Here is a 12,807-nt window from a genome sequence, read left to right as displayed (position 1 = left end):
CTCACCCATCTCAGCAGAAGTCTTCAAACTAGTCAGGGGAAGCAATGTTTGCAAACACTATTCTGCACACAAAACACTGATGATCATCAATGTTATGCTAAGAACGAAGAGTCAACCACAGACAACGCTGAGGCCTGTTTGCTTCAAAGTGAGGGCATAGGTGAAGGTGGAGAAACCACAATCAGATTGTGACATCCACCAGGCAAATACAGGCATCCATCATTTAAGTGAGAACACCAGCAGGGAGGCAAGAGACAAACTGAACTCCCCACCTTGCAGAAACGGACCAATGCCAGAGAGGTTAAGATGACGGGAGGAGAAATAGTGTGACTTTACCTACTTGGAACACCTTCCTCCTACATCACTATCAAAATCTGCTCCACCCTTCAATGCCTGCTCCATTTCCACCTCCCCCGAGAAGGATTCCTTATCTGCAGCCATCTGCTCCTGCCTCCAAAGTCTTAGCACTTAATCCTGAATCATAAACCCCATCTCTTTGGGCGCTTCTTGTGTTGGGCTCTATTCCTGCTGTGTCACTGTTTTGTGTGTCCATATCGTCCTATATTTTGACAGGGTGGAAGCTCACTGAGTTTTGGAGTCTCCAAAGCTGGCTTCCCATACTAGCTTAGGCTCTTATGCACTGTGTAATATGGAGAAGATACTTCATCATTATCACTCAGTGGCATCATCTCTAAAATGGGGATAATAACCTCTCAAGATCATTACAAGTGTAAATAAGACATGTGTGAAGTCCCTGGCACAGGGGAGGTCTTCAAAATAATCCTTGTTTACCCCACCAACAACCTTGCATGCTTTTCTTGAGAGCAGGAGTTACATAACTTTTGTGTTGTCTACTGGATGTTGCAGAGGGAGGAATAGATGATTAGAATGAAATAATAAAATGGCAGGTGATGAAGGATGTGAGTCCCATGTAAGCATATTGGCCTGTTGACAGGTCCTAACATGTAACAGTTTTGTCATACTGGCCACATGTATGATAAGGAGCGGTCAGGACTTTGGTAAACTTGAGAGTTTATGCCTTCTACTTAAAGCAGGCAGCACTTCTGAGCTCCAGATAATAGAAGCTGAGCAGGAATGTGGGTCCAGGGTTGCCTGATGCCCTAACTTTTTTCAGAGAAGCCAGAAATTTAGATGTTTATGTCAAAGTTTGAAAAGCACTGTGCCGCTCAAGCAAAACAAGTCTCTGGACTGTTAGTCTGCACCTCTGAAAATGGTGAGGGATGCTCCAGCAAGAGCGAAGAGGCCATTTGTCTGTTGCCAGTGCCTAAAGCCTTGTTAGAATGCCCTCAGGCTTCCTAAGTAGGTCCACAGCAGAGGGAGACCCACTGGAAACAAGCATGTTGCCCTCCACCTGATTGTCATGTAGGCCTTTGACATCTTCATGCTGTGTGATTGCTTGATTCCTGGAAATATTTGTTCATTTGTGTTAAGGGAATAGCCCTGTGCCAGGTGTTCTCGGCAACACCAAAATGTAGCTATACCTGGTCATTCTGAACAGCAGTTCACATTCTGGTGGTCGAGGTGACCTGTCACTACTCGATACAGGCAATACTGCAGGACAAATCCACTGGGGCTTAAAAACTCACTGCTTCTAGGAGCCAGGCAGGTAAAGAAAATGAGAGGAGTGGGCTGGCGGAGAAGGAAGCCCATCCAGATGGGACACTCCCATCCTAGCCAATTGGGGCTATATAGACCAGGGTCCAATGTTCGCAGATCATTTGAAATTTCAAAAAGAGATAAGATACCCACATTGCGATGTGAAATTCCATGATTCTTAAACACTGTGCTGAAAGTGGCTTGTGGATGGACATTGGGTGACTTCTGCAGCATTTGATAACTGGCAAATGAGAGGCTCAATCTTCAACATGGAGTGCCCTGGGGGTTCCAAGCAGGGGAAGAACTGGGTGAAGAGTTCTCTTTTCTTTTGCATGTGCTATTCCCTCTGCCTGGAACACACCTGCCTCCAGTGTTTCTGGCCCTCTCACCTTGACGTCTTGGAAAGCTCCCATATATCATTGAGCCTCAGTTCAATCACCACCCTCTGAGTGGCCAACTTGGCTTCTCAAAGCAGCTCTAACAATCCCTACAAATGGCTGCTCTAACACCAACATCATTACATTTTAATTTTCTCTTTACAGGACAGTTGGCCTCACTAGGGATAAAGTCTTCCCGGGCAGGGAACATGTCTTACTTTTGTCTACATTTCTAGTGCTGAACACCACACCAGGGCTTGGTGAAGGGTTCAAAAACGCTTGCTAAAGGATTGGAAGACTCTTTAGATGAAAGAGATTCTCGAAGTGTGATCCCCATACTAAATGCTACCGAATCTCCTCAAGGCTAGCTCTTAAATATTCTGATTCAGGAAGTCTAGAGTCTGCCCCTGATTCTTCCTTTAAACAAGCCCCCTGGGTGACATTTATGTGCACTGAAGTTTGAGGACCTCTGAGCTAATAAACTAAGCCCCACAAGGAAAGAAGCTGTGTCTTCTTTGTTGTCCATTATATTCCTAGCACCTGGCACAGTGCTGGGCACAAAGTAAGCATTCAGCATGTGTTTGCTGGATAAATAAATGGATGGATAAATTAAAAAAAAAATAAGAATTCAGTTGTAACAGTTCTCCTGAGACCTCTAATAGAAACCCCAATTTGTATTTCATCTGTCCCTTCATTTATATTTACCATAAAGGCACCAAGAGAAGCTGAGCAGCTGGCCAGTAACTGCCAGCTCTATGGGCAGGCTCCTTAACTCCTGCCCCTGTGGGGTTGGAAGAGTGCCCAGAGGAGACCCCACCACTTTATCCCTTAATGATGGTGGAAGAGGGAAGCAAGAAAGATGGGAAGCAAAGAAGACACAAAACCCTCATCTTGGCCAGAGGTATCAGCAGTACTCTCCCCTGCACCCCCCACCCTATGACGACCACTCTGCCTTTCCAATCAATCCCCTGTTGCAAATACATCTAGCAGGAATAGTTCCTCTTACACTTCCTCTCCTTTCCCTTCTCCACCCTCTGGTGGAGGGATAATGAATAGCAAAACATATGGGGGAAAAATCAAATGACAGGAAAAATTATGAAAAAACAAAGATTTGGTTATTTTCTGGAGGTAGGACTGGGACATTTAATTTAAGGTTAACCACTAGTCCAGAGTTTTTAAAAAGCACATGAAATTAAATCTGAATTAAGATGCTTTTCTTGGTTTTCCATAATGGTTAGTTAACACATCCTACCTAAAACCTCTCTTCTCCCTTTGACATGTTTTACTCAATTTAAATTGGGACAGATTTCAATTTTCCCGGATCAATGTGCCACAGTGAATGTAGCCCCAAAGGGTTCCCTAGATTCATATGAAAGTTAACAGAATATTTTCCGGGCAGGCTGGGAATTACAATGCCACCATTACCACCCCAGTCCCCTCTCAGATCTTGCAGCTAAACAGAAGAAACCGAAGGTCTAAGAACAAGATAACATTATTGCTTCTCAGGCAATGCCCCCAGCAGTGTCCCCACTGGACTGTAAACTGAGAGCAAGGACCTTTTTTTCATTTCTATTTTCCCAATCAACGACCATATCAGTTCATAGCATCGAAGAACCATTTAAAGAATGGCCAAATTCATAGAAATCTATACTCTGGTATATGGTAGGAATCAAGTTCAAGAACCCAGGTTCACTAACCAATGGATAACATTGGATCATATTTCTATCTTCCCAATAAGTGGCCAACAACCCAATTAGAGATCAAGTCTTAGGTTATTAAGTTAATGATGCAGAGCACCACCTTTTGCCTCAGGAAATTTCCTCCCATTTTTGCCTTTTATTATCTTGTCCGGTCACTCAGCATCTTGACACTAGAACAGCAGTTAGCATCTCTTTCCACCAAGCTCTGTGGTAGACACTTCTCAGCAGTATGAATGACTCTATTTGCCAGCCATTTATTATGGATTCCCTAAGCGAGTGATCCTTCTTGAGTACTGGACCCCTTTGAGAGGATGACAAAAGCAATGGAGCCTCTCCCCAACAAATAAATTAGCATCTATACCTGTATGCAAAAGTTATGCTTCATCTCTGGTAGTTTTTAGATACCTTGATATCCACACCCAAATCCTCCCCTTAAAGACCCTCCTCTGAGCCATATCAAAAGAAATGCGAGGTTATCTGTTAGCTAAATACCTACTCAATATTATTTTAGCTTTCCAGGGAGATGGTTTCAGAGAACTACAATTCAACAATTAAACTTCAGCTCTCTTTTTAAGGGTGATGAGTAACACAGTTGACAAGATTTTTAACCTCAGCATTACCAAAATGCAGCATTGCTGTTTTATTTATTCAGGGGGTCACTCCTGTGCAAAATCACAGCTCCACTTTGAAGCACTATAAGGTTTCCTCCTTAGGTGCTGTTCACAGACCATTGCTTTACAAGATTCTGAAAACTCCCGTTGGTTTGTTGGTGATCTCAGTACAACTGATCAAGTTATCAAGGATCTGTGCATCTATCACAGTGCCCAGGAACATGGGCCTTGGGGTCACAAGACCACCAGTGACTTCCTGGGTGACCTTGGGAAAGTTACATAACCTATTGCAGCCTTAGTTTTCTCATCTCTAAAAGGAAGATAACAGAGAGCACTACAGGGCTCCTGTGAGGATTAAATATGTAGCACATGAAAAGCAGTTAGTGCACTGCGCGGGCCACGGCGGGCGCTCGGTCGGTGGTGATGAATGTGACAATAATTGCCCCCAGAATACTTATCATAGTTCTTGAAACACAGTTAGGTCCTCAATAAATGGAATTTGGGATAATTATAATTCTTTGTTTATTGAAGTATAGTTGATTTACAATGTTACAGGTGTACAACAAAGTCAGTTTTATATATATGTATGTGTGTGTATCTATCTATAGATATACATATATAAATATATACACATTTTATTTCAGGTATTATATTTTTAAAATTTTTATTTCAAATTTTATACTTTCCCAGTATAGGTTATTGCAAGATATTGAATATAGATCCCTGTGCTATACAGTAGGACCTTGTTCTTTATCTGTTTTATGTATGGTAATGTGTATCCAGTTATCCCAGACTCCTAATTTATCCCTCCCCACCCCTTTCCCCTTCGGTAACCATAAGTTTGTTTTCTATGTCTGTGAGTCTATTTCAGTTTTGTAAATAAGTTCATTTGTACCATTTTTTTAGATATCATATGATATTTGTCTTTGACTTACTTCACTTAGTATGATCATCACTAGGTCCCTCTATGTTGCTGCAAATGGCACTATTTCCTTCTTTCTTATGGCTGAGTAAGTAATGGGAATAATCATAAGTCTTGGAATTTGTATATACATTATGAGTGGTGTTAGGGATAGAGAGCATGCTAAGTTCTCATTCTGAGCCTTCAAAGCAGATTCAGCTCAAATCACTGAGAGCTCACTATGAGGGGAAAGTGGGAAAGAGATGAAGGAAATACGGTGGATGCCTTCTGCCATCCACAGCTCAGCAGAACTCACCCAGTCCACAGTGGCACACAAAGCCCCTGGTACCAATTTAATCCAGTTTCCAGTTGTTCATGCCCATTCAGCTCACGCTTCCACACCATGAATTCCCAGCTGAGCTTAATCCCTGGAGGGAAACTGTCTCCACTGGTTAATGTTTATGCTTTCACCTGTCTTAAGATGACAATCATGCAACCACACAGGTTTCCTTTTCAGTCCTAGTTGTCAGAAAAACTCAGAATGCTGCTTGTTGCCCACATTTTATAATGCATTCAGTTCAGACGGCAGAAATTCGTCTCTCCTTTCTCCTTCTTGAGGTCACCTCTGTTCTTTGTGCTCAAAGGCCATCTTAAAAAAACTGTGCAAGCCATCAATGACTTCCAAGCATTTTGGAAATAATCAAGGCATCAATTTTTGAATAATTATTGGTCATTTCTAGAATATGGGAAACCAAATATACACCTTCTCAGGTATCCTTTCTTACCAAGCCACAGGGACATATTCTCCTTTTAACCGTGCACAGGAAAGGCGTCAGCATTTTAAACCACATTCTCCAAGTCAGAACCTTTAATTCTACATCTCTCAGAAGTTTCCCACGTGGGAAACTCTCTCAGCCAAACCAGAAAACCTCTGCGGGGTAGGGGAGAGGCAGTCCACCCAGTACCCATCGTGCTGGCATTTAAAGTTAGCTGACAGTGAAAAAGCCAACCCAGTCTATGAAGCATGGCAGGATCTAAAATACCAACTGATGGAATCCCTCAAAAGGCCCTGGAAATTTTTCTTGGAGGGCTTTCTGTTATGAAGACCGATGACAACTCGTCATTTTGGCAACACCACCACCTACACACAGGCCCTCCCTTTGCTGGTCGATCGCAGAAAGAAATCTCACAAATAGAAGCAATTACTTACATCTATAGGTCATCTCGAAGCTGTCGCTGATGTTCACAATATCAATCTGGGGGAGCAGCTTTGGGGGCTCTGTGAGTTGCGACAAAGCGAATCTAAAAGCCGCATGTTCCTGGGACTGCTGGTTCGGAAATAATCCCCCTGTGAGGAAAGAAAATGCAACATGGTATCTGGGCTAGAGACAGGTGTGCTTCCTCCACAACACGCCCCAGATGGGCCCTTTTCTTCTCCCCAGACCATATTCCCTGGTTGTTGCCTTTAGCGGCAGGAATAAGGGTTCAAATAGACTCAGCTGGACACGGAAACTTCAATTTCTACAGATGAGCTTTTATGTGACAAGGGCCTCTAACATCTGTCGCTCTGCCCAGATATTTGATGGTTCTTCACCCCTCAACTCAGCCCAGGTCAGAGAAAACAGGACGATTGTGGCATTCCTCCTCCCCCTCCCCTGTGCAAACCACCTAGGCGGACTACGCTCTTGCATACACATAAACCCTCACTGTGTCTAATTTTTCCTGTTCTGGACTTCCTTCTCACCACAGAGCCTTACAGGAAGTAGTGCTAATAAATCTTGCAGAGTGGCCTCTGGCTCTGGGATCCTGTGAGCTTCTCCAGCATTATAACCCTTTGCTTTGACTTGGACAATGATAGTCTTTGACCTGGCAAGACCTGTGTGCACTTTCATTATTCCATGTCCTCTAAGCTTTTTAATTTCCTCTGAAAACTCTTGATTTTCTGCAAACAGCATTCTGCTTCTCCTTTCACCGCTCATGATCCCGGATACCTAGGAATGACTTGTTACATAAGGGATTGCCATCGCATGTATTTGCAGGGGGCAGAACCTTGGGCTTCAACGATGTGGGGGCTTCAGAATGTCCAAAGGATGCAAACATTTTCTTCTAGTAAAAAGCACAACAAAGGTAACTGGTGGGGCTCCTGTTCCAAGAAACAAGAGTACACACCTTATCTTTATATTTCCTGTGGACATGTAAATCAATTAAAATACACTCCTGTGAATTAAAATGAGCAATTTCTAGACATTGAACTATAATGAATGTTTGCATAGAAGTTGATCTCAGATTCAACAGGAACCACAACCCCACTGTGATGCATTTCTAACTTCTTACACAGTAGATAGGTGTTTGTTTTTAAGAACCAATAAGCAGATGATAAGGTTTTCGTTAGAGACGGTACAAGTAGGATCAAGTACTGTCTGATGGCAGTGATATTTTTAGCATTTGTTCTCCAATCTAATGTTTCAACCTTATTTGAAAACAAAAACAATGATTTAATCAGTAGAGCACGCAAATTGGGGCTAAAAATGATGAAAAATCTGCAGAGATACATGAACACATATATCATATACACATACACACAACACCTCCCCTATATGTATATATATCCATGGCAACAGACACAGATACACTTGGGGAGAGCAAGTGCACGTATCTCAAGACACGTATTTCCAATCAGCAAAGTATGGGCAACACATATAAGAGGAAGTGATTTATACATGTTCATATGCCTCCATTTTAAAGAGTAAAATCGAAAAAACTCCTTCAGGATTCTGATGCTCCACCGTCCCTCCCAGATGACCACACCCCAAACACTTCCCTTTCTCTCTTCCTCCTCCCCTGCAATGAATGAAAGAGAGAGGGTGGGGGTGGGGAGGTAGGTGGCTATAGGCTGGGCTGTAAGAGAAGTGTCTCCGGAGGCAGGAAGTTTTGTTTTGCGTCTAAGGCACTAATACGCATACACAGACACACTTCAGAATGCGGCTTAACAGGTGTCAGGAAACAAGGCAAGTTACTCCCTGGCTCTTCCAACCACCCTCAGAGCCAGCACATGGGAGAGGCCAAAAGAAATCGGTACTGCAGCACAGAGGTGCCCAGCAGAATACCACCCGCCCCACATTTCCCCACCAGCACACAGGCACACAAGGAACACAAACTACTAGTAACAGGAACTTTCCTGAGTGGACCAATGTCCCTAGTAGGGGACAGAAAACAGAACCCAAACCCACCAAGATGCCTCCATACAAAGCAGTTTGCTGGATTCCGGGACACAAATAGCACGGAGATGCTGGTCACACTGAATCCCCAAACCCTTGCGGACACACATTGTTATTGGTCTTAATGCTCCTGTTTGTTTTGCTTTCACCCATTATTATAGGAGAAGCAGGATCTATTGGCTGCCCCCAAAATATGGGGGAGAAGCACGACAGCCAGGAAGGGGAGATAAGGAACAAAAAAAGCAGGCAGGATGGTGAAACCTGCCTCCAAGTTGAGAGGATGGAGCTTAGCGATGGGGGAGGCTCAGAGGAGGGGAGAGGAGCATGTGTTTGTGTGTGCTCCTGTGTGTGTAAAAGGTAGACAATGTCTGGACAGAAAATCTAGGAGGAGTGGGCGACTGAAGCAATAAAAAAAAAAAAAAGACAGACTAGGAAGTTCCGGGATCTCAGAGGAGTGGGGACCACCCGCCCAGCATGGCAGACAGCAGACAGAAAGCAGCTGGAAGAGTCCAGAGCAGGAGAGAGAGCCTCTCACCTAGAGTGGGGGCATTTTTTAGCATTATTTCAGTGGCTGCAATAAACCCAGCACCCTTCACTCCTTTTACAGGGTCTCTTTCCCCTCCCCCAGCTAAGAAGTCACCGCCTCTCTCAAATACATATGTGCATATTTAATACATAATCACACACATAAATACACACACCACACATATTTATAGACATAAATGAAATCGGGCATCGTCTACCAAGGGATGGAGTTAACTCCTTAAACACCCACCACCCTTTTCCTGGTTACAGCCTGATTTTTTTTTCCTTCCTCCAAAGCAGTGGTTCCTCCATTTCACATGCTCCTGCCTAGAGTGTGAGTGGTGTGTGAGGACCTGTGTGTGTGTGTGTGTGTGTGTGTGTGTGTGTGTGTGTGTGTGTGCGCGCGCGCACTTCCCTTCTGCCTCTCATCCCATCAAGAGAAGCCCCCTCCCCATGCCAGTGGCCCAAGTGTTCACATCTCCGGACAGCATCACCGGACAGCTTTGATACACAGCCAAGCACAAGAGCCCGTCGTGGGGGTGGGGGGAACACAGACCCCACACACAGACACACAAAAACTGGCCAGACCCAGAAAGTCCCTCCCCAGGCTGCCCCTCTCACTCACCGATCTGGATATTATTGGGGAAATTGGCACCTACTACCGCGCCTAGGAAACCGGTGCAGAAGAAGGCAAAAATGTGCTGCATATTCCTTTTTGCATTGGCGAAAAAGAAGCCCAGGTCCAACCATAGATTTGGTGTTCCCCCCCTTCCCTTTATGCCTCTCTCCGTGTTGCCTCTTCTTTTCCTCCGTCCCTTCCTTCCTTGCTGGCTTCCTTCCTTCCTTCCTTCTGCGAGGTTTGTCTGTTTCCCTTGGAATCCGAGCGCTTAAACTGCAGCGTTAACACCAACTGACAGCCAGATTAACTGAGCACGGAAAAGAGAAGCCCGTCCTCATGCTAGCTGGAGCGCTGCTCCCCCTCTCCCTCTCCTCTGCTCTGCTCTCCTCTCGCAGCCTGCCTCTCTCTCCCTCCCTTGCTCTCTCGCTCTCCCCCTCACACTCACACAGGCAGCCAGCGCTATGCTAATACCCACCGCGGAGCCTGCTCGAGCTCCCCAGCTGACCTCCTCTCCCTTACACCCCCACCCCCCGCCCCGCCTCCCCATCCTCACCTTAGCCTCCTTTCTGGGTGTGCCGGTGGGTGAGGGGGCGTGATACCTGGAGCTTGCTCCTGAAAGGGACCACCCTGCAAGTCCCCTGCACCCTCCCCCGCCTTCCATGGCTCTCTCTGCCCCCCCCCCCCCCCAGCCGCCAGCCCCCAGCCCAGCAGATGCGACTGGGAATGTGGGTTCGGCTGTAAGTCAGTAGGTGGCAGGGGGTCCCCACATTCGTGCTCCATCCACCCTCTGCTTGATCTAGGTCACTTTTTCTAGGAGCGCGAGGGCTGTGCTGGATATATCTCCTGCACTCCACTGGCCCAATTATTCCTACAACTAATTCCTGAGGGGAAGACCCTAGAAATTCCTCCTAGGAGCTTTAAAGGAAAAAAATAATAAAATAAATAAATAAAAAAGCTTCCCTACGTCCACATTGGGAGGAATGATAGAAACACAAACCCGAGGACCTGGACTGATTGACAAGTATCTTGACTTGGACCTCTGGCGATCCCTGCTGCCTTTACAAGGGGAATTGGTGGTCTCTTAAATCCTGGGCGTTTCAAATGAGCCCCCTTCCTCCTTGCCCTGCATTCCACAGGAGTCTACAGCATCAGAACTGTGTGGGTGTACAATAAAAGCTAAGGATACTTACACAGAGTGATGACATGAGTCATTTTGCAGGGGTTCTAGTGAGAGGATCCAGGCTTCTTTCAGTGATCACTGGATGCTGGTCATGTCTAGTGTAAACTGGAACTCTATGGCCCCTCCTGGAGCGGGGCTTCTGCTGAAACAACCTGTAAAGAGAACAGCTGTGTTCGGGGAAGTCTGTGGGTTGCAAAGCAACCGTCCAAACAGTCACAGAGCACTTTACAGTTTCTGAATAAACTTCACAGGGTTATCTTGCTCTCTCCTCACACCAGCCCTGGGGAGTGGCCACGACCCTTATTTTACAGCTGAAAAAAACCCAAGGCTCCAGGGATTAAATCCTAAAGACCCAGGCCTGCTAAGATGGAGTCTGGGCCTTGAGAAACAACATACAGTTCAACCTGTGAAACTGAATGCTCTGGGAATTACCAACTGGCCCACTGCCCTGGTCAAAGCTCCCACCCAACAGAAGAAAATCCAAGAAGAGGGAAAGTCCATTTTTTTCTCAGTAATAACAGGGGAGAATAGCCTTTGGACCTGATTTTGCTTTGCCACTTGACTAGGCCATTTTATCAAAACCTCCTCTTTTCTCTCACCAAGATTACATAATCACATACACACGCCGGACAGCTACAAGGGCTGGGATTTGCAAGGAATACCTGAATGTTTGCTGGAGCCCCTAAACTAGGAACAACTTGGCGATCGGATGCTTTATGATTTCCTGTGCACTTTCACATATATTAATTAGCTCAAGTGATTTTACAGCTAATGTTTATTCATTTACCACGGGCCAGGTCCCATGCTAAGCAATGTTACATGCATCATTTACTTATGCAATAATGCCTGTGGCGGGTAATCTAATCCCAGTTTTATGGATAAACTGAGGCCTGGTCATTTATCCCAGTTTCCCTGCTAGCAGGGAAGGGACTGGGGGGTTTGAACACAGGGAACTCTACCATCAGGCTCAAGCTATTAATGCTCAGGCTCTCACAGCAGGAAGGACTGGGCAGGGACTTTCTCGAGGTAGTGTCACTATCAGCTTGGGAAGGTGGGAGAACAGATCAGGAAAGATCACTTTTAAGGTCGCTGCCAACATTTAGAGTCTGATACAAGGATTCCATCTTATAATTTCTTCATCTGCATTTTTTTGTCTCTTACTATTTTGAATGGTACCTGGGGATCTTTTAAGTTCTCTGAGCTTGGTGCCTGGTAATAATAATAATTAGGCTGTCACTAAAAGCTTCACACTTCTGTCACCTTTCAGAGCAAGATCTCAAAGCCCTTCACAAGGATTAATTAGCAAAACCTCAGTGCCTAACTCTAATGGGTAAGAATTGTTTTGCTTACTTTGGAGCAGAGGGACTTACAGGAGTCAAAATGCTGCATTTTCTATAATCATTATAAATCATGTAGTCAAACAGATTTTCCTAAAATATAGCTCTAACTATGTCATTAACCTGCTCAAATATGGTCAGTGGCTCCCCTTGGCCTATTAAATGCGTAATTATTCAATGATCAAGTAAACGCGGAGCTTACGTATTTCAAACTTGGGCATGTAGGCCAAATTACATTTAGGCTCACCTGTTTATTTTTATTCAAATGTTGATGGAGAATCTAACTCCGTATCCAACAGAGTGTTGGGTGCGGGGATTCATGGAAAGGAATCGGACACACTTTCTGCCTTAAGGCAGGTGCATGTGGTTGAAGAGGGATACAGAGGAACCCAGCCAACTGCCATCCAGGGCCGACCATGGCCCATGCTCTAACAGATGTGGACTCAACGCTGGGGAGCACAGAAGGAAGGAAGCGCCCAATATGTCTGTCTGTGGGAAGCCAGCAGGGCTTCAAAAGAGCTGAGCCATGAAGGAGGAGACACAGGCAGAAGGTGAGGGCTGAGGGAAGACACTGAACCGAGGGAAGAGCACCTGCAAGGGTAGAAGCTGGGAGAGGACACGACATGTTCCGTGAGCCTGGAGCCATGCTGCAGACTAGGAAGAGCGGGTAGGGAAATGTGAAACTCACAAGAGGGCAGGGTCAGGACCTGAAGCCACCAACT

The 12,807-nt window shown here is 45.3% G+C and overlaps 1 protein-coding gene across 4 annotated transcripts in view; it reads right to left on the bottom strand.

Annotated features, from left to right (window-relative positions):
• The window catches only part of GRIA1 (glutamate ionotropic receptor AMPA type subunit 1), a 289,206-nt gene extending 278,955 nt beyond the window's left edge, over nt 1–10,251 (bottom strand). For 2 of the 4 annotated variants that reach the window (XR_004318833.1, XM_032477161.1), the window contains exons 1-2: nt 9,575–10,250; nt 6,417–6,554 (exon numbers count right to left, since the gene is read on the bottom strand). Coding sequence is in view for 3 of the 4 variants with exons in the window: in XM_032477161.1 (XP_032333052.1) it covers nt 6,417–6,554; nt 9,575–9,656 (220 nt within the window). In the remaining variant the exon portion in view is untranslated. Of the gene's footprint in view, nt 1–6,416; nt 6,555–9,574 lie in introns of all 4 variants that reach the window. The other 2 variants (XM_006194867.3, XM_006194866.3) reach the window with 1 other exon arrangement.
• Between the last annotated feature and the right edge of the window lie 2,556 nt (nt 10,252–12,807).

This window comes from Camelus ferus, chromosome 3 (assembly GCF_009834535.1).
Source record: "Camelus ferus isolate YT-003-E chromosome 3, BCGSAC_Cfer_1.0, whole genome shotgun sequence".
Taxonomy (NCBI): Eukaryota; Metazoa; Chordata; class Mammalia; order Artiodactyla; family Camelidae; genus Camelus; species Camelus ferus.
The sequence above is the reverse complement of the archived record's forward strand: the minus strand, read 5'-3'. Positions and strand labels throughout refer to the sequence as shown.